At 41.8% G+C, this 22,213-nt stretch overlaps 1 protein-coding gene across 1 annotated transcript in view; it reads right to left on the bottom strand.

Moving 5' to 3' along the window:
• The window catches only part of LOC128527467 (butyrophilin subfamily 1 member A1-like), a 54,802-nt gene that overhangs the window by 11,611 nt on the left and 20,978 nt on the right, over positions 1 to 22,213 (bottom strand). The window contains exons 4-6 of the mRNA XM_053499863.1: positions 21,615 to 21,893; positions 21,288 to 21,370; positions 15,099 to 15,130 (exon numbers count right to left, since the gene is read on the bottom strand). Of these exons, the coding sequence (XP_053355838.1) occupies positions 15,099 to 15,130; positions 21,288 to 21,370; positions 21,615 to 21,893 (394 nt within the window). The remainder of the gene's footprint in view (positions 1 to 15,098; positions 15,131 to 21,287; positions 21,371 to 21,614; positions 21,894 to 22,213) is intronic.

The raw sequence follows: 22,213 nt of genomic DNA, 5'->3' as shown, positions 1-22,213 counted from the left end.
TAACCCTATCCTCTGCATCCTCTTCTCTCACACCAACTAACTTCATGTCCTCTCTCACTGCATCCATAAATCTCCTCTTAGGTCTTCCTCTAGACCTCCTGCCTGGCAGTTCCAACCTCAGCATCCTTCTACCGATATATTCACCATCTCTCCTCTGAACATGCCCAAACCACCTCAATCTGGCCTCTCTGACTTTATCTCCAAAACATCTAACGTGGGTTGTCCCTCTGATGAACTCATTCTTGATCCTATCCATCCTTGTCACTCCCAAAGAGAACCTTAACATCTTCAGCTCTGCTACCTCCAACTCTGCCTCCTGTCTTTTCTTCAGCGCCACTGTCTCTAAGCCGTAGAGCATCGCTGGTCTCACCACTGTCCTATACACCTTTCCTTTCATTTTCGCTGATACTCTTTTATCGCACAACACACCTGACACTTTTCTCCACCCATTCCAACCTGCCTGTACCCGCCTCTTCACCTCCTTTCCACACTCTCCGTTGCTCTGGACCGTTGACCCCAAGTACTTAAAATCCTGCACCTTCTTTACCTCTGCTCCCTGTAGCCTCACCGATCCTCCTGGGTCCCTCTCATTCACACACATGTATTCCGTCTTGCTGCGGCTAACCTTCATTCCTCTGCTTTCCAGAGCATACCTCCACCTCTCCAAATTTTCCTCCACCTGTTGCCTGCTCTCGCTACAGAGCACAATGTCGTCTGTAAACATCATAGTCCATGGGGACTCCTGTCTTACCTCATCTGTCATCCTGCCCATCACCAGAGCAAACAAAAAGGGGCTTAGAGCCGATCCTTGATGCAGACCCACCTCCACCTTAAACTCTTCTGTCACACCTACAGCACATCTTACCACTGTCTTACAGCTCTCATACATGTCCTGCACCACTCTAACATACTTCTCTGCCACTCCAGACTTCCTCATACAATACCACAGCTCCTCTCTTGGCACCCTGTCATACGCTTTCTCTAAATCTAAAAAGACACAATGCAACTCCCTGTTACCTTCTCTGTACTTCTCCGCCAGCATCCTCAAAGCAAATACTGCATCTGATGTACTCTTTCTAGGCATAAAACCATATTGCTGCTCACAAATGCTCACCTCTACCCTTAACCTAGCTTCCACTACTCTTTCCCACAGCTTCATTGTATGGCTCATTAGCTTTATACCTCTATAATTGCCACAGCTTTGCACATTTCCCTTGTTCTTAAAAATTGGCACCAATACACTTCTCCTCCATTCCTCTGGAATCCTCTCACTCTCCAAGATCTTGTTAAACAAACTTGTCAAAAACTCTACTGCCACCTCTCCTAAGCACTTCCATACCTCCACAGGTATGTCATCAGGACCAACAGCCTTTCCACTCTTCATCCTCTTCAACGCCCTTCTCACCTCACTTCTACCAACATTTGCTACTTCCTGTTCCACAACAGTCACCTCTTCTACTCTTTGTTCTCTTTCGTTTTCCTCATTCATCAACTCCTTAAAGTACTCCTTTCATCTTCCCATCACCCTTCTGGCATCTGTCAGTACATTTCCATCTCTATCTTTAATCACTCTAACCTGCTGCACATCCTTCCCATCTCTATCTCTCTGCCTTGCCAACCTGTACAGATCCCCCTCTCCCTCCTTACTGTCTAGCCTAGCATACAAGTCCTCATATGCTCTTTGTTTGGCCTTTGCCACCTCTACCTTCACCTTACTCTGCATCTCCCTGTACTCCTGTCTACTCTCTTCAGTCCTCTCAGTGTCCCACTTCTTCTTAGCTAGCCTCTTTCCCTGTATACACTCCTGGACTTCCTCATTCCACCACCAAGTCTCCTTGTCCACTTTCCCCTTACCTGATGATACACCAAGTACCCTCCTACCTGTCTCCCTGATCACATTAGCTGTAGTTGTCCAGTCAACTGAAAGCACCTCCTGACCACCCATAGCCTGTCTCAACTCCGCCCTAAAGACTTCACAACATTCTTCCTTTCTCAGCTTCCACCACTTTGTCCTCTGCTCTGCCTTTGTCCTCTTCGCCTTCCTCACCACCAGGGTTATTTTACACACCACCATTCTGTGTTGTCTGGCTACACTCTCCCCTACCAACACTTTGCAGTCACTGATCTCTTTCAGGTTACAACGTCGACACAAGATGTAGTCGACCTGAGTGCTTCTGCCTCCACTCTTATATGTCACCCTATGTTCCTGCCTCTACTGGAAGAAAGTATTTACTACTGCCATTTCCATCCTCTTTGCAAAGTCCACCACCATCTGTCCTTCTACATTCCTGTCCCGAAGACCAAACCTGCCCATCACATTTTCATCACCTCTGTTCCCTTCCCCAACATGTCCATTGAAGTCTGCACCAATCACCACTCTTTCACCTCTGGGGATGCTCTGCATCACTTCATCTAACTCACTCCAGAATGTCTCCTTCTCTTCTAACTCACACCTACCCATGGGGCATAACCACTAACAACATTGAACATCACCCCTTCAATTTCCAGCTTCAGACTCATCACCCTATCTGATACTTTCCCTCGCCTCTAGACGTTCCTAACAAACTCCTTTTTCAGGATAACTCCTAATTCATTTATTTTCCCATCCACACCATGGTAAAACTATTTGAGCCCTGATCCTAAGCTTCTAGCCTTGCTACCTTTCCACCTGGTCTCCTGTACACACAGTATATCCACCTTTCTTCTCTGCATCATATCAACTAACTCTCTTCCCTTCCCTGTCATGGTCCCAACATTCAAAGTCCCTACTATCACTCCTAAACTCTTGCCTTTCCTCTTCTCTCTCTGCTTACGAACACGCCTTCCTCCTCTCCTTCTTCGACGAACAGTAGCCCAATTTCCACCAGCACCCTGTAGGTCAACAGCACCAGTGGCGGTCGTTGTTAACCCGGGCCACGACCGATCCGGTATGGGAATTATATTCTTGATTCGCATCATTGATTTGGCAAATGTTTTACGTCGGATGCCCTTCCTGACACAACCCTCTGCATTTATCCAGACTTGGGACTGGCACAAGAAGACACTGGATTGCGCCCCCCCGTGGTTGTTACATGGACCACAAATAAGCAGGTGATTCATCTCTATCAGCCTAATCAACCAAAAATCCAGCCGAAAGGAAAACATGATGAAGCCTATGTTGCGCTTGGATTCAAGGTGGGGATGGTGGGGGCAGAGGAGAGACCTGTGTGTGTTTTGTGTCTTAAACCGCTGGCAGCAGACAGCATGAGACGAAGTAGGAAGACACTTATCAACAACACACCCAAGTCACGTTAATAAGCCACTTAACTTTTTTGAAAGAAAGCTCTAGATAAGTGACAAAGTAAGCCTGTTATAACAATTGCACGTGTATTTTATCTGTTTTGAACTTGGCGTTATTTGATCTTATTGGTTTAGAAATTGATATTTCAATAAATAGTAAACTTGGCCGTTTTCTTTATTATTTTGTTAACAAGTGGGGCTTGAAAATTCGCCCACCACCTTAAGTGGGGAATGACAGAAAATGTTTGAGAACCACTGACTTAAGCATAGCCTCTACAGCTGACGTGAACATGATTATTGTACAGCAATACAGTCAAACATTTCACCATAAAAATAACTAGATTACATCACTGAATATAGTCATGAAAGTGTGCAATTACCTTCTTCTTCTTCATACTTAATTTTTACCCTTTATATTACAATGAGCAGGAAGTCATTGTCTTCTCCTTCTGTGCACACAGTCAGTGTCACTATCAAACTAAAAGCCTTAAATTGACAGTTCACATTAGTAAACACTTTGAGGGTCATTTACACTCACACTGTTACCCAAAAAAGCATTTTCATGTCATTGGTTAGTTGCGACACGAAAAATTATATTAGAGGTATTTGCGGGAAGGCTAAGAAATGTTTTAGAGAAAGTCATGAATACAGATCAAACGTATGTATGTTTGAAATATCTATATTCAATAATATCGCTCTGATTCAAGGCATTTTAAAAATTTTAAGATTATACATTTTAAATATAATTATTTTTATAAGTATGATTTCCCTAGGCCAAGAAAAAGCATTTGATAGTGTAGAGCACAGATATCTATGGATAACCAACTTTCGTTTTATTAAGAAAATAAAAGTTTTACATAATGACATTGGGAGTGTGCTGAAAGTGTGCATTTTAAAATAGAGGTGCTAGACAAGCATGTTCACTGAAAGGTATGCTTTATGCCCCAGTGATAAAAACTTAGTTACATAATCTGAGAACTGATGGAAAAGGAACACATCATCTATTAGTGTATGCCGATGACATAATTTAAGTTATAAACAAAATAACACAGATACAAAAAAGGTGAAAACACTAGACAAGAGGAGGAATTAAATAAAAACCCAAATGATTTTAGTAGTCTCTTGGACTGCCTGCCAAGAATTGATTTATATCTACCTAATGAAGAGAGAGGACAAGGCTTAATGCATCTGCAGAGCATAATTGCAGACTTTCGCCTACACTTTTTCTGGACAGTTCAACATGTTTGAAGCGGCCGGTTGCCATCATAACCTTTTTTGAAACAATACAGAGAGTACAAGGTATGTATATGTCGCGTGTGCGCGGATCGTGGGCTGTGAAGATGGACCCAGGTCCAGATGGAGGTGCGGGTCATGAGCCTCCCAGTTCTTCTGTGGTGCCGCTGTAGTGAGAGCGGAGGCGCTGGCGCCGAGATGCAAGATCCGTAGCGTCGCATAGCAGCTGGGACGTGAGACAGAGTCGTGGTCGTGGAGGCGGAAGTGTTAGATCGGAGCCTTGAAGTCCGTCCGCGATGTCGTCTTGCCAAAACGTGAAGCTGAGCCGTAGTCGAGGAGGTGAGAGCGGGAGTTCAGAGCCTTGTGATCAGTCAGCGAGGGCGGCGAGCCAAAACAAACGAGAAGCAAAGCCGTGGTCGAATGACGAAAGCGAAAGTTCAGAGCTGTTAAATCCAAGCGTGGCAAAAAATCCAAATCGTGAGACGAGGGGCAAAACGAAAAACCATGAACAGAACCGCGAGAAAACTTCGGCGAAACAACACACAATAATTCAGCAGCGAGACAGCGCGCTGCGCTTCCTTATAAAATGGATGAAATCAGCGCCAGATGAGAAACCGGTGTGCCGGCAGCGTGGGAAAACATGACCACGTGATAAGAGCCTAACAACATGGTAAAAGAAAATGTCAAAAAGTCTTTGATCAGCGCAAAGGCACTAAGAGCGTAACAGTATATTGATTTCTAAAAGAACCTTTACCCCATGGAGCACATGAGTATGAGAAAGAGAAAGGGTATGAGAGATCACTATGACTGAGAGATCACTATGATGGGACATAAGAGAGCTCATACTCTCTCCAAACATAGAAGTAAACATTGTTTTACTACAAAAACCTTGCAAACAGATTCCTCCACTGTCTTAGTGAAAAACCTTTTTAAAGCTTGAGTGAAAGTTTATATATACACATTAAATGTATACAGTATATATACAGGTCCTTCTAAAAAAATTAGCATATTGTGATAAAGTTCATTATTTTCTGTAATGCAATGATAAACATTAGACTTTCATATATTTTAGATTCATTACACACAACTGAAGTAGTTCAAGCCTTTTATTGTTTTCATATTGATGATTTTGGCATACAGCTCATGAAAACCCAAAAATCCTATCTCAAAAAATTTGCATATTTCATCCGACCAATAAAAGAAAAGTGTTTTTAATACAAAAAAAAGTCAACCTCCAAATAATTATGCTCAGTTATGCACTCAATACTTGTTCGGGAATCCTTTTGCAGAAATGACTGCTTCAATGCGGTGTGGCATGGAGGCAATCAGCCTGTGGCACTGCTGAGGTGTTATGGAGGCTCAGGATGCTTCGATAGCGGCCTTAAGCTCATCCAGAGTGTTGGGTCTTGCGTCTCTCAACTTTCTCTTTACAATATCCCACAGATTCTCTATGGGGTTCAGGTCAGGAGAGTTGGCAGGCCAATTAAGCACAGTAATGCCATGGTCAGTAAACCATTTACCAGTGGTTTTGGCACTGTGAGCAGGTGCCAGGTCGTGCTGAAAAATAAAATCTCCATAAAGCTTTTCAGCAGATGGAAGCATGAAGTGCTCCAAAATCTCCTGATAGCTAGCTGCATTGACCCTGCCCTTGATAAAACACAGTGGACCAACACCAGCAGCTGACATGGCACCCCAGACCATCACTGACTGTGGGTACTTGACACTGGACTTCAGGCATTTTGGCATTTCCCTCTCCCCAGTCTTCCTCCAGACTCTGGCACCTTGATTTCCGAATGTCATGCAAAATTTGCTTTCATCCAACAAAAGTACTTTGGACCACTGAGCAACAGTCCAGTGCTGCTTCTCTGTAGCCCAGGTCAGGCACTTCTGCCGCTGTTTCTGGTTCAAAAGTGGCTTGACCTGGGGAATGCGGCACCTGTAGCCCATTTCCTGCACACGCCTGTACACGGTGGCTCTGGATGTTTCTACTCCAGACTCAGTCCACTGCTTCCGCAGGTCCCCCAAGGTCTGGAATCGGTTCTTCTCCACAATCTTCCTCAGGGTCCGGTCACCTCTTCTCGTTGTGCAGCATTTTCTGCCACATTTTTTCCTTCCCACAGACTTCCCACTGAGGTGCCTTGATACAGCACTCTGGGAAAAGCCTATTCGTTCAGAAATTTCTTTCTGTGTCTTACCCTCTTGCTTGAGGGTTTCAATGATGGCCTTCTGGACAGCCGTCAGGTCGGCAGTCTTACCCATGATTGCGGTTTTAAGTAATGAACCAGGCTGGGAGTTTTTAAAAGCCTCTGGAATCTTTTGCAGGTGTTTAGAGTTAATTAGTTGATTCAGATGATTAGGTTAATAGCTAGTTTAGAGAACCTTTTCATGATATGCTAATTTTTTGAGATAGGAATTTTGGGTTTTCATGAGCTGTATGCCAAAATCATCAATATTAAAACAATAAAAGGCTTGAACTACTTCAGTTGTGTGTAATGAATCTAAAATATACACTCAAACCTGGCTACCAGTTACATGTACTAAAATGTAATATGTGTGTTGTACATAACTTCATTTTTCCAAAGAAAACATGCATAAATTATGTTTTATTTGCATGAAATTCAACAACTTAACATGTATTAGATTCAACCATGTTGAGATAAACCAAAGAGATCATGTCACTATGATAACCGGAAATATCAAAGCAAACATCGCGAGAAGATATCGCAAGAAGAGAACACAAACAATGAAAAGACAAACGTTTGGTGGGCGTGTGGAAAAGTTAAGCAGGAAATAATTCCCACCTTTTTAAAAAGAAACGAAATACTGAACATAAATGTCACCTGTTGTTTAGCGATGTTTAGTCACGTTATTTTGGTTTAAGCTATTTCTTGTATTTTTAATCACACTTAAAATACCGACGGTTATATGCGCGTGCTTAATCTGCGGTTCAGTTCTGGTTTCGGTCCAGAGAAGTTGTGAAGCGAGAGGAAGAAAGTATAAATATTGTTCATTTGATAAATTAAGTATCATGAATTTTAATAGAATCTATCTCTGTATTTTTTCACAGGAGTTTGTGAGTGAAAGTGTCCTGTCTGCATCTGACTTTAGGAGTTTCCTGACCAACCGTCTCTAACGGTCATATTTAAAAGTCATAACGTACAGTTATAAAGTACAAAACGTTTCTGTTGGTGTTTAATTGTTTTTCTATGATTAATACTTATTTGTGGTGTTTTATGTTTTTTTTTTTTACATCTTTTTAAATTGAGACCTCATTTGTAAGTTGCTGCTGGTGTAAAATAAAAATCTCCGTTTTATCCCGTTTGTCTTATGCTTCCTTCCTTCACAGAATTCTGTTGACCAGGGCTTGAAATTTAAATTTACTTGAGTTGGATCAACTTAATTTACAACTGAAAAATGTGTTGTACCAACGCTATTTATTTATGTTAACAGTATTAAATTATGTTGGACGCAGCTGTAGTAAATAAGTTAAATGAACCTAATAAAATTAATTTGACTGAACCTAAGAACATTAAGTTGGGCCAACAAAATTACTTAATGCTGAAAGAAAGCCATTAAATCAGGTGGAAATTCTTTCCATAATTTAATTATGTTCATTCAACGAGTTATTTTTTTGAGTGTATGAAAGTCTAATGTTTATCAGTACATTACAGAAAATAATGAACTTTATCACAATATGCTAATTTTTTGAGAAGGACATACATATATATATATATATATATATATATATATATATATATATATATATAGAGAGAGAGAGAGAGAGAGAGAGAGTATATACACAATAAAAATGTGTATACATACAAAAGTTGTATATATACAAAAGTTGATAGACCTTTGTGTGCTATTCTCAAATTAACAGAGGAAGAACAGCCACAGTCACTGTACAAGCCATCATTAGCTAAAATATCTGGAAACTTACATTAGAAAATTTTACATGGTATTATGGTTAAGTTCTAGTTTATTATTAGTTTTTGGGTTAGGTGGAATTGGGTGGAGTGTTGGAAAGTGAGTCAGTGCATGCAAGTGTTTCGGCACATGAGCCTGAGACCGGCACATTATACTAGAAAACATGGTGACTTCAGACACCAGTGTGTATGAGAAACTAATACTTCAACAGTGTGAGGTTTTGCAGTAGGAGATGTACTGTAGTAGGGCACAGTAATATCATGGCCACTTTACTTATAAATAAAGCAATTGTGATTTTCTTAAACTTCATAAACATGATGCATGAGTGGAGTAATGATAAAACAGGCATGCTGAGAGTCCTGGGCCAGCTGCGACTGGGTCTGGGAGAGATGGGACTGATTTACCCACTTTTTCTGTGGCCAGTGCAGTGATCACAAGATGAAACCTCATTTACAGTAGGTGTCAAGGTTTCCCAACCAATAGTTTCACCAAAAGGTTTATTTCATGAACCCCTTCTACTAACTTCAAATGAACAAATTTTGTGCATTAAATAGACCCTAACATCACAGGCAGTATAAGTAATATGGACATATAGCACCAAGTATTATTGCATTAATCATTGACACTGGTAAATTGTGTGTGTTGATGCTGTGGTTTAAAAATCCGCTGTAAAAAATGCCGTAGTTTAAAAAGTAATTTTTCTTTCAAACGTGGATCTTTTAAAAATCTTTGAAAAATAATTGAAGAATCATTGTCTATACCGGGTCATGAGGGGCCTGGAGCCTACCGCATTAGACTTAGGGCATGAGGTGGGGAACAACCTGAATAGGGTGTTAATCCATCACAGGGCACACACACACAAACACATGCGCACACACACACTCATTCACAAATTATGGGAAATTTGGGAATGTCAGTTAGCCTAATCTGCATGTCTTTGGACTGTGGGAAGAAACCGGAGAAATTATTTAAATGTTCCCAAATAGGAAAGTGATTCTCTCTTTATTTATTCAATTTTTAATTAACAACAATTAATTACTAGCTAGGCTAGGCTTCAAAGGTTTTTTGTTGTTTTAAACATCAGCTTAACATGAGTGTTTTTAGGTCCTGTTTTATCTATGATGTGTGGTTTTCAGATCATTGCATGGTACAATGCACTTTTAAGCTATGCAGTGTTGTTTTAAAGGGATTGCAGCCAATGCTCCTTAAAATACAATTACTTCTCACTCGACCAAGAAAAAGAGCTCATGACATGCATTTCAGCACCATGGACAGCTCTACCACATTCGAAAAAGAGGCAGGGCACCGTAACTCACTGAGACTGGTAGCAAATTATCAGCCGCTGTCCAGCTGCCATCTGGTCCCTATAAAAAGAGCCCTGGCAATTCAGTCCTGGCAGTAGGACGTTCTTCCTCTCCCCACTGACTCCAACTCTAGTCTCTCCTTGGATCGCTCCAAGCTCATCCAGCTTAACCATGCTCCCCGGCTCGCCCGATCACCTCCCTGAAACTGCATCTTCTGCATTCCACCCTTACTTTCCTCACCGAGAATCCCTGGACACTGACTGCATGTGTGTGTGTGTGTGTGTGTGTGTGTGTGCGGGTGTGCAAGTGTGCAGGTGTGTGTGTGAGCAAGTGAGAGAGAGCGAGAACTAAAATAAAAGATCATTTGTTTTCCCTACATCTGTGCCTTTTGATGTTTGTATTTTACCATGCCCACTGAAAATGTTTACAAGTGTATCCTGGCATTTTAGAGCAGCATTTTTAGATAATTTTATAAAAGCCTTTTATAAAAAGGGCTGTACATTACAGGGCTGTTTTTTTGGGGGGAAAGCCATTTTTATAGCTCTACAGGAGTGGTGGAAAGTGGCAAAATGCAAATTAAATTATTTTAGCAACAGTACTCTTATAGTGTAACCAAGGACATTACCAGATCTCTTAAAGCTCAGGAGATTGAGGGGGTGGAAGTCCACAGCAAAACACTGCATTGGCTGATCTGCTAGGTACAACAGTATACTGGGGGACTGATCTGGTCAAACTTTAAATGTGTAAGAGAGATAGATGTTCCTTCAATGTTCTTTGTTGGCCTTAAGTAAAGAAATGAATAGACAAGGCTTATACATGCTGTATGGAAAGAATCGGGGAAGCTTTCATCTAAACCTACTGAAATTCATGAGCAGACAGTCAACTTTTACTTAAAGCTGTACAGGAGTGAGGTTACAACATTGCAATGGGGTTGAGGAGTTTTTTGAAAGATTACCTTCCCCGGCACAACGAAAAAGATAAAAGGACATTTAAATAAATGGAAATTACTTGTTTCAAAAAATGTCATACAGACAGAAAACCTTTGTTGTCATTAATGAGAGCCCAGTGGAGAGAGTGAACAGCTTCAGATACCTCTGTGTTCACATCACGCAGGACCTGTCATGGTTCTGTCACATCAACACCGTTGTGAAAAAGGCCCGGCAGGTCTCTACCACCTGACCTGTACCTGATCTACAGCAAGCAGTGCTGGACCAAGGCCAGGAAGATTGTGAAGGACATGAGCCACCCCAGCAATGGACTGTTCTCTCTGTTGTGGTCAGGAAAGTGCTTCTGCTCCCTAAAGGCCAACACAGAGAGTCTGAGGAGGAGCTCCTTCCCACAACAGTGGGAATACGGCGATACGGTCTCTAAACCAGATCAATACTGTACATAGGACTAATCATCTCTGCGTTTTTGCACACTGCACAGAAATGGACACTTATGGACATTATTCATCTGTTCACTGTAGACCGGGCAATCATGGACATTGCACATTTGCACATACATGCACATTTGTACACTTCCTGGACATTTCCATTTATTTCCATATTTATTTCCATTTAAATTTGCTATTTTGTCTTTTGTACAGATAGGTTTTTATATTTCTTATATATTTTTTGAAAGTTTTATATTTTGTTTTATTTTCTTATGTTTCAGCTATTTATTCCTCTTTCTTATTTCTTGTTAATTGTTTAAAAAATTTTAAGGTCACAGGCAGTCGTATAAGCATTTCACGGCATATCGTAAACAAAGATCTTAGTTGATTTTAACTTGAAAGAACATGAAAAAAGCATAAAAGCATGAAAGACTTTTGTTTAAAAAAATATGGGGAAGCTGTGTGTAACCACACAGGTGATTGAATTAATAGTTTCTAAAAAGGATTGAATTTCATATTCAGAATTAGCAAATTATTACTTTAATCAGTACATGATTGAAAGTTTACCTTTTATGTATTTAAATATTGATCTATTTATGTGCCTAAGTGGGTATTTAAAAAAAATGCTGCTACAGTGAACGCACAAATATCTAAAATAAAGGACTATCAAAAGTCTCTTTCTCTTACACACATGCACATATGTACTCTCTCTGTCTCTCTGTTGTATGTGAGCATGCATCTTCTATTTTCTCATTTGTCCATGTTATAAAATAGTTTTGGTGTAGGGATTATTGTTATCACTGTGTGGTTTGTAAATAGGGATTGTTGTAGGGAGTTGTACATGTGTCTGTTTAACCATTTGTGCTGGTCAGGGTGTGTTTGTGTTTTTATGCATGTTGTTATAATGGCCACTGATTTTTTGCCCAGTTAACATGGGAAACAATACTGTAAGTTAAATTCTCCACTGGCTGTCCATGTTCAGTGGAGAAAATGATGTAAAGCCAGGGGCAAACACAGTACAAACCATCATTAACTAAAGAACCAGGTGATCTGCAGAGGAAAATGTATCTGCATCTTAAATCCAAAGGTTACACACAAGTGTCCTTTTTGTTTGCGGCGAGAGAGAGAAAGAGAAAGTATTTCATGTTTTTTTGTGTGGTTTTAGTCCACAGCCACTGTTTAAAATCTTTATAGTTGAAGAGGTTGTTGGTCACAGCAGCATTAAATCTGCTGCTTAAATTACCAGTGCACTGGTGATATTTTTTTTACTGAATACAATGCAGTGAGATAGACAGGAATTATGTTGAATTGTAAATTTGTTCGATATCTACACTTACTAAAAATCATGCGAGTTAACATCCCCCATTTATAATTAATTATTTTTTAAAACTTTAATTATCATGACATGATTAAATGATGAATATTGTTTCTCCTATAAACAAAACGCTGTCTGGGTGCAGGTCTCCACTGTTACAGGTGTGAGGTTTACATGACCCTGAAAAATCATCAAAAAGAACTTAAATTTTATGTTAAAATTTGGTTCGATATCAATTATATTTTGTCTGCCGCCTCTGACAAACTGGGATGCTTTGGTCTGAGGACAAGATGTGACAGGAAAACAGGCCAACGTGAGCCTGATCCAGGTTAGGGTGTCAGTGGACAGAACACTGGTGGTCATTTTACTCTGTACTGGGAAACAGAAAGAACAAAGTGTGGAAATACTGTGGAAACAGTCATGAAAACAGAGAAAACAGAATTGTCGAGCGTATTTGAAGACAACAACGATAACCTGTTCAATGTAGAATATGATGTTGCAGACACTGATTGAAAAATAGTATTAATAACATTGCAGACTGCAAGTTAACCATTAGGTTTTTGCATTTTCATCAGAACTGGGAGATCAGATTTAGACCTGCTGAGGGTGGAAGGTAATATCTGATCAACCTTGTGCAGGAGCTGACCATTGGCAATAAGAGTCAGCATTCAACATCAAGTACGAGATTATATCTTCACAGATCTCATAACATTCCATAGTATCAACCGAGTCAGTATATCAACACTGTGCTGTGTCTTACATACAGGGTATGAGTTAAGAGGAAACGCACAAAAAACGTTTGTTATGACTATGTGTAAGTATTGTTACTCTAATTTAGTAATGTTTGGGTCTTCTAGAACTCTCATTCTCTCTTTCTCTCTCTCTCTCTCTCTCTCTCACACACACACACACACACACACTTACACACACACAGTCAAGAAAACAAAATTACACGCTCATGCAAAAAACATTTTTACAAACATAGATGGTCTCACACACAAAAATTAGTAAATATGCTAGAGTCTGATTTATCTGTACTGTAGATAAAACAAACTTATTCTTACCTGTGACAAATTTCTTTATGAACCCTTACAAACATAACAATAAAAATTAGTAATATTTAAATACAACATACCAAAAGCACAATTCCATTAAAATTATATTTGGACATATTTTTTAAATACTGAATATAAGTTTGTCATGAGTAGAAGGATACTGCTGGATTAACTGCTTTAATTACATCTTTTATTTTAACTTGATTTTTTTTACATAATATTTATATTTCACCTAATCAGGTTCTGCTTATTTAGATTTCCCTTCAAAAGCCTCCTTCTTATATGATCTGAGCTTTTAACATTTTAAATAGTGTGGTTAAGTCAAAGATCCCCAACCAGTCTAACAAGCTCCTGGTTGACTTTATGATTAAAGTAATAGGCTACTGTATTGCTTAATGAATCAGTCTAATTCATTTGTATGATTTTAAAAGACAAAAACTTCATTCTCACCTGTGTATTGCTTCTGCTTTTGAAGCTCTAAGAACAAAATTGAGGAAAATTAAATTCATTATTTATTTATTTATTTATATGTAAGTACAATATTAAACATCAGTGTTGCCATTTGACGCATTGTACCAAAATTAGCCACAAGTTCAGAACCATACTAATTAAGAACATAATCACAATAACAAAAACATTAATAAATAATAAAAAAATACAACAACCAAGCACAAGACACATACTATAAAGAAATAATAATAATAATAATAATAATAATAATAAAGTTAAACAGCTAATGAATAAACTGCATTCAATGCTTACAAAGTTGAGGCTTTTTTAGCAGATGTTTAGGTTTGACTCTTTATATCTTCTGTTAAATAGAGCATTCCACTGTTTTGTAGCTTTTACAGAGAATGCTTACTGCACATATGTAGTGTCACAAAATGGTATGACACATTATCTCTTACTGAAGATATTTTTAACAATTTTATAGAGCATTCTGAGTGAAAACTACCTGGAAGTCACATAATGGAGGGGGAGCAAGCCATTTCGATTTGTATACACAAGACAAACATTTGAATATAATCTGAAATTCTCAAAGCAGAGAACATAATCCTACAATGGAAGAACTGCATTGTTACTGTTTTTGTTTTTAAGATTTGTTTGTACAGACCATTGCATAAAGCTTTCTCCACACATCCCAAAGATTCTCAGTGATGTTAAGGTCTGTACTCTAAGGGCCAATAACAAGTGATGAAAATCCATGAAAAATCTGTAAAAACAATGATTTAAGTTCCCGAACCACTCTTTTGCAATTTAAACCCGATAAATTGTGGCATTGTCATTTTTTAATATGCCTGTACCATCAGAGAAAAAAAAATTATGGAGAAATTGGTTATTTAGTTTATTGAGGCAGTCAGCTGACATTTTTGGGCACATAAGGGGGCTGAATCTAGACCTGGTCTGACAGAAGCAACCGTAGATCATAACACTGCCCCCAGTAGGCACTAGGCATGATGGGTGCATCATTTTATCTGCCCTTTTTTTCTACCCTAATGCTCCCATCACTCAAAAAGGGTAAATCTGGACGTATCAGACCACATGTCCTTTCTCCAGTGCTCTGCATTTTTTATGCTCCCAAGTAAATTAAAGCCCTTTTTTCCGATTACCTCAATAATGAGATTTTCTTATAGCTACATAGCTCTTTAATCCCAATCCGTAGAGTTTTCACATTATGTGGAAATGCTCTTACTTTCACTATTAAACATAGCTGTAAGGTCTATTAAAAAAAAAATTATGATTAGATTTCACTAAGCATTTAAGTGATCATGTATGAAACAGTTACATCTCTGAGGAGCTCCTTCAGCAACAGACTGATACATCCCAAGTGTCCGAAGGAGCGATATCGAAGGTCTTTTCTCCCTGTTGCTATAAGACTGTACAATCAGAGCTGCTTCTAGTGAACAAGTCTCCATATTCCACACAGTTGTATACCGCTATATAATGTTACAATACCTGAATTTTACTATCTTAATATGACAATACTATCTTACAATACAGTTATAATATCTTAGATTTGGGTGCAATAGTGACTGTGCAATAACACCATTTAAAACTGCAACATTATCCTAGTGCAATTCATCGCAACAGAACTGTGCAATAACATTTTAAACTGTGCAATATTACCCCTGTGCAATTTGTTTAAACTAGTGCAATTTGTTTATTTGAAAGAGCAATTATTGTTTTGTCTTTACTTTTTCTCTTGTATTTATACACTGTACTGTCCCTATTTCTTATTTGCAATTTTTTTCTTCGCTGCTGTAACAAAGAAATTTCCCCGCTGTGGAACGAATAGGGGAATATCTTATCTCCCATCACACTCATTGACAATGTTTTTACAGCCAAATTTCTTCCTCGAAAATTATGGTTTACCACTAACCTTCCAGTTTTTTATAATGCATTTTCCAGTTCTTAACCCAATTCTAATAGATTCAGAAATCTGTCTACAAGTAGTTGTTTTCTTTGTTTGATGCAGGCCAATAAATTTGACCCTTCTGAAACACAGTAACATCTCTCCACATGCCACAACCACAGAATATGTCTTTTGACAGTGAAATGATCACTGGATCAGTTAGGGTTAAATAACTTCTTGTTGGCTGAAACAAATCATTGCAGTAATTATCCAGTAGAAGGCTCTTAACCATTTGCTTAGTTAAACCCAACCAATACATTTACATTGACTCTTGTTTTGGTCAGCAGTGTAAACATATAACATGAATTTAAAATAAAACAGTCAAAATTCAAAATATCCCAAATCCTTAAATTACTTGTTTTTTATATAACTTACCTGTAGTTTCATGACCACCTTTGTAAATGTGCTTAATAATATACCAAATGTATCAGATGACATTTAAGAGTTGTTGTTTTAAACTTAAAGTATAACCTCTCAAAGATTTTTTTTCTATTTAGCTAATTTTAGTAAATTTAATGATAGTAAATGGGCCGAGAAACCTGGGGGACAGTTTCCGAGAGATGGTCTTGAGGGGGATATGACGGGCAGACAGCATGACCCTTTGGCCTACTCGATAGGGCGGTGCCCTGGAACGGTGCCGGTCGGCTTGTTGTTTGAAGGCCGAGACCTTGATCTTGCATTTAGCCAAGTTCTCCGGCATCTATGAACAAAGGCTTGAGCCGAAGGGACTGAGACCTCCTCCTCCTGAGAGGGAAACAGGGGAGGCTGGTACCCGAGAGAGCACTGAAAAGGCGACAGGCCGGTAGCTGACGTGGGCAGAGAATTGTGGGCGTATTCGATCCATGGGAGCATCCGGCTCCAGGACCGGGGCTCCTTGGATATCATACACCGGAGGGCTGTCTCCAGGTCCTGGTTGGCCCGTTCCGTCTGCCCGTTAGTCTGTGGATGATACCCCGAGGATAGACTGGGCGTGGCACCGATTAGTCTACAGAAGGCAGACCAGAACTGTGCTGCAAACTGGGGTCCACGGTCCGATACAATGTCTGTCGGGAGTCCGTGAAGTCGGAATACATGAATGATTAGTAGTTCCGCTGTCTCTTTGGCCGTGGGGAGACTAGATAGGGGAACGAAGTGAGCTGACTTGGAGAAGCGGTCCACGATAGTGAGGACGCAGGTGTAACCTTCGGACTCGGGAAGCCCGGTAACAAAATCAAGGGCTATGTGGGACCAGGGTCTGTGTGGAATTGGAAGCGGCCTAAGATGGCCAGCAGGCGGCTTTTTGCTGGTCTTGTTTCTTGCGCAGAGGTCACAGGCATTCACGAAGCGACGGATGTCATTTCTCATGGTGGGCCACCAGAAGCGTTGCTGGACAAGCAGTGCCGCCCCTACCAGGCATTGGGGGGGCAAAATGGAGGCATCGGATGCTTGATCTTGGACTGGTGAAAACTGGCGGGAGAGCGCGTCCGGTTTAGTATTCTTCGAGCCCGGGCGGTAGGACAGGGAGAAGTTAAAACGAGAAAAAAATAGGGACCACCTTGCTTGTCGGGAATTGAGGCGTTTGGCTGTCCTTATATATTCCAAGTTCTTGTGGTCCGTCCAGACCAGGAACGGGGCCTCGGTTCCCTCCAGCCAGTGTCTCCACTCCTCTAACGCCAATTTTACAGCCAGCAGCTCCCGATCCCCAATGCCGTAATTCCTTTCGGTGGGCGAGAGGCGACGGGAGAAAAAACAGCAGCTTGTTGCCAGCGGGAGACCTTTGGGACAGCACCGCCCCTACTCCAGAATCTGAGGCGTCCACCTCGACCACAAACTGAAAGGCAGGATCAGGTTGTTGGAGAATCGGAGCTGAAGTGAAGCGCATCTTCAGTTCCCGAAATGCCTCAGCTGCTTGTTTCGTCCAGGTAAACGGGCTCTTTACCGAGGTCATGGAGGTGAGTGGCATAGCTACAGAGCTATAGTCTCGGATAAACCGCCTGTAAAAGTTGGCGAAGCCCAAGAAACGCTGAAGGTCCTTACGGGTGGTCGGAACGGGCCAGTCGGTAACAGCTTGCAACTTTGCGGGGTCCATCTGGATCTTTGACGGGGCAATGATGAAGCCTAGAAAAGAAACAGTGTTTCGATGAAATTCACATTTTTCAGCCTTCACGAAGAGCTGGTTCTCAAGGAGCCTCTGAAGCACCTGGCGAACATGTCTTGTATTTTCCTCCATGGAGCGGGAGAAGATAAGAATGTCATCAAGATAGACAAAGGCAAATACATTAATTTCCCTAAGGACATCGTTGACCAAGGCTTGGAAGACTGCCGGGGCATTGGCCAACCCGAAAGGCATTACAAGATATTCATAATGACCAGATGAGGTGTTGAAGGCGGTCTTCCACTCATCTCCCTCCCTGATTCTAACGAGGTGATAGGCACTGCGGAGGTCCAGCTTGGTAAAGACCTGGGCCCCCTGCAGAAGGTCAAAGGCTGTTGACATCAGGGGTAGGGGATACCGGTTTTTAACGGTAATGTCGTTAAGCCCTCTATAGTCAATACAGGGGCGCAGGGACCCATCTTTTTTGGACATGAAGAAGAAGCCTGCCCCGGCGGGTGATGATGATGGTCGGATGATGCCGGCGGCTAATGATTCTGAGATGTACTTATCCATGGCCTCTCTTTCGTGTTGGGAGAGTGAGTAGAGACGTCCCCGTGGTGGAGTCGTGCCAGGGAGGAGGTCAATGGCACAGTCGTAGGGTCGGTGTGGTGGTAGAGAAGTCGCCCGGGATTTACTGAAGACCGTTCTGAGATCAGCGTAGTCACTTGGGACTGAGGAGAGGTCAGGAAACTCCTCAGGGGAGATTATTACTGGAGCGGGGCTGAGCGCAGACTTGAGACATGATGCTAGGCAGAGTGGGCTCCACCCAAGGACGGCGTTGTGCTGCCAGTCTATTTATGGGTTATGGCGGATGAGCCAGGGGCGTCCAAGAACGAGCTGGGCTTGAGCTTTTGGCATGACAAGAAATGATACCTCCTCTGAGTGGTTCCCAGATGTCCTCAGGGTTACTGGGGCGTCCGCTGGGTAATGGGGGGAAGAAGCGTCCCATCGAGAGCGCGGACTGACAGCGGCGGTGCCAGAGGGACGGTTGGCAAGTGCAGTTCCTCAACTTTTGATGCACTGATTAAATTCTGGTCTGAGCCGGAGTCGACGAGAGCGTGAAGAACATGGGAGCGATGATCCCAAAGGAGCATGACGGGAAGAAGTGAACGGTCCTTAGGCGACTGTCCTTGGCACGCCCCCTCCAGTGTGCCTAGGTTCACTGGGGGGGCCTTGCTTTTAATGAGCACTGGAGGCGTAGGTGTCCGAGTTGCCCACAGTAAAGACACGCCCCTGTCTGAACCCGACGTTGTCGCTCCTCCGGTGAGATCCTGGTTCGCCCAATCTGCATGGGTTCGGTCGGAGAGCCGTTGGAGGTGGTTTGAACAGGAGAATTATTGGTCCTGGGCTGGAGTTGGGCAGGGGCACGGCGTCTTTGTCAGAGGCGTGCGTCTACTCGCCCTGCCAGATCCATTAGACCATTAATGTCTTCAGGGAGCTGCTGGGAGACTAACTGATCCTTGACAGACTCCGAAAGTCCATTTAAAAAGGTGTCGTACAAGGCCTGGGAGTCCCACTCAGTGGCAGCCGCCAAGGTTCGAAACTCAATGGCATGGTCGTAAGCAGACCTAGAACCCTGGCGAAGCTCCAGCAGTTGCCTCGCGGCCTCCCTTCCTGCGTAAGAACGATCAAAGACCCTCTTCATCTCCTCAGTGAAGGCACTGAAGGTGGCACAGCAAGGGCTGTTAGCATCCCAGACGGCGGTTCCCCACTCACGGGCTCTGTCTGTGAGGAGGGTGATGACATAGGCCACCTTAGAGCGTTCGGTGGGAAAAGTTGAGGGTTGGAGCTCCAGTGACAGAGAACACTGAGACAGGAAGGAACGACAGGTTCCGGGATCGCCATTGTATGGTTGTGGGTTGGGTAGGCGAGGTTCGTGCCAGGTCACGGGTGTTGAAGTAGAAGGAAGGGCAGAGCATACCTGTTGAAATTGAGTCGACAGCTGAGACACGGCCTGGGAGATCTGCTGGAGACTTTGCTGTTGGGAATTGATCAAAAGTCCCTGCTGGGTGACAGTCTGACGCAATCGGGCATCAGAGCGTGCGCTAGACCTGAGTTGAAGCCTGGCCTGAGAGCTAGGTCTGTGGCGAGAAGCGTTCGCTGGGTCCGTCATGGCCGCAGTATACTGTCAGGGGCGGACAGAGGTGGCTGGACGGAAATGAACCCAATAGCAGACACACAGTGATTAAATGATGGGAAATAATGTTTTTAACCTTTATTTTATAAACTGAGGCTTGGGTAGCAGGCACAGCAGGAGCAGGGGAGAGAAGCAGTGGCTGTGTGTGCTTGGTGACTGGGGAAGCCTTTAGTGACGTGAGAGGAGGCGGGGCTATGACGCGAGGGGATCTCCACAATCCCGGAAGTCGAACGCGGGGAATCCTCTCGGGTTCTTGCAAGCAATCTTTTCTTTTGCTGTCAGTCCGCTTAGCACGTATGAGTTGGTGAATGGAGTGCAGTGGCTTGTCTTCTTCGGCGAAAGTGAAGATCGGCGCGCGCCGCGAGTGTCTTTTCTCCGCGAATACGGGAATGCTCGAATGCGGAAGTGCTCGCGAGCAAGGCGAGCAAGATGAAGTGGCGGCTGGAAGAGTCGTCCTTGTCCAGGCAGAGGTCGATATCCGAAAATCCAGCAGCGAGGGCGAACAAATCCAAAACGTGAGTGCAAATCCGAAATCCCGGGAACATGCGAGGTCATACACATTAATCAGTCCGATAACAGCAGAAGTACCAGGAGGGGCGTAGACGAGAGAGAAGTCCGAAAAACAGGCAGGGTCGATAACAGGCTAGATAACACTGAAAACTGCTTTACAAGATAGACGTGGGGCACACGAGTAAGATACTGCGGCACTGAATGGTTCTCTCAGCGTGCTTAAAAAGCCTAGAGATGATTGCATAATAGGTTTCAGGTGTGCTTGAGTGGCAGGTGACATTGAGAGGGGAAAAACCTGGAGTGGAGTTTAGAGTCTGGAGGTGCTGGGTTGATCTGGCTGGCGTGTGACAAAAATGAGCTGTTAAACTCGATGCAAATTAATTCCTGTTCCCTGTAATAATGTTATGATAAACAAATTAATTAAATATCGTTTCACTTTAAAAAAGCCTTGTGGAGGCCTCATTGGTGCTATAGTTAGTCTCATAATCTGAAGGTCATATTTGCACACGTCTGCTCCTGTCATCTAATTTATAGCCCTTTTGAGTTGATGTGTGTTTCAGTGTGCTAGGAAGTATTTTAAGATTACCTTTGTTGTAACAGATAACTGCAGTTACTATCACTCCAACAGCAATAAGACATGCTGAAACTGAAATGCCGACATCCCACTTCCATGCTTCAAAGACTTTACCTGAAATGAAAGCAGGGCTGTTACAGATATTTTTAAGAAATTGTGCGGGAATTATTGATACATACAAAACACACTCTTACAGATAGAACTGTACCAGAACCACTAATAAATAAATCTATCTAAGATAATAAAAAATAGTGTGTTTACCCTGCTCAAGTTTTATCTTTAATGACCTAATCTATAATTACAACAATCAATACAATATTTTAATTATACTTAATTTAAGTGTTTTTAAAACACTTACTCTTAATAATGATCTCCGTCTCCATCATGTGATGTTTTTGTTGAAGTCTGCAGTAAAATCTGTTGGAGTCACTATAATCATGAACAGTGATGCGGCGTTTCACACTGAAGCCCTCAGTGTCTCTGTGTATCTGTGTCTCTTCAGCAGGCAGAGTGTCTCCTTCTTTATTCAGCCACAGAACATCAGGTTCAGGGTTCCAGCCTCTGGACTCACACACTAGATTAACCCCTCCTGAGTTATCATAACTCTCCATCGTGATCACTGGGTGGCTTCCCTGAGCTGTAATCATGAAAAATATGTGTTATTTAAAATATGGTAAAATCATGTTAAAAAAAGTCACTGTTTGGATTTAAATAAGCAAAAATGTAAGAGTCTTTGATTGGATAATTATTACATATATTAATTAATATTAAGCAAAAATTATTGCCTGCTCATTTCTTAAACAACCATGTTGGTGTATTGGCCTGCCTCAAGCAAAGACATTGTATTCTTAAAAACTTTAGAGACACATACTGAATAAACAAAAAAAATAAAAAATAAAAATAAATAAAGTTGAGCGAGCAATTTACCTTCCCTGATATGTTTCAGTTAACTTACAG

Source organism: Clarias gariepinus, chromosome 1, assembly GCF_024256425.1.
Source record: "Clarias gariepinus isolate MV-2021 ecotype Netherlands chromosome 1, CGAR_prim_01v2, whole genome shotgun sequence".
NCBI lineage: Eukaryota > Metazoa > Chordata > Actinopteri > Siluriformes > Clariidae > Clarias > Clarias gariepinus.
The sequence above is the reverse complement of the archived record's forward strand: the minus strand, read 5'-3'. Positions and strand labels throughout refer to the sequence as shown.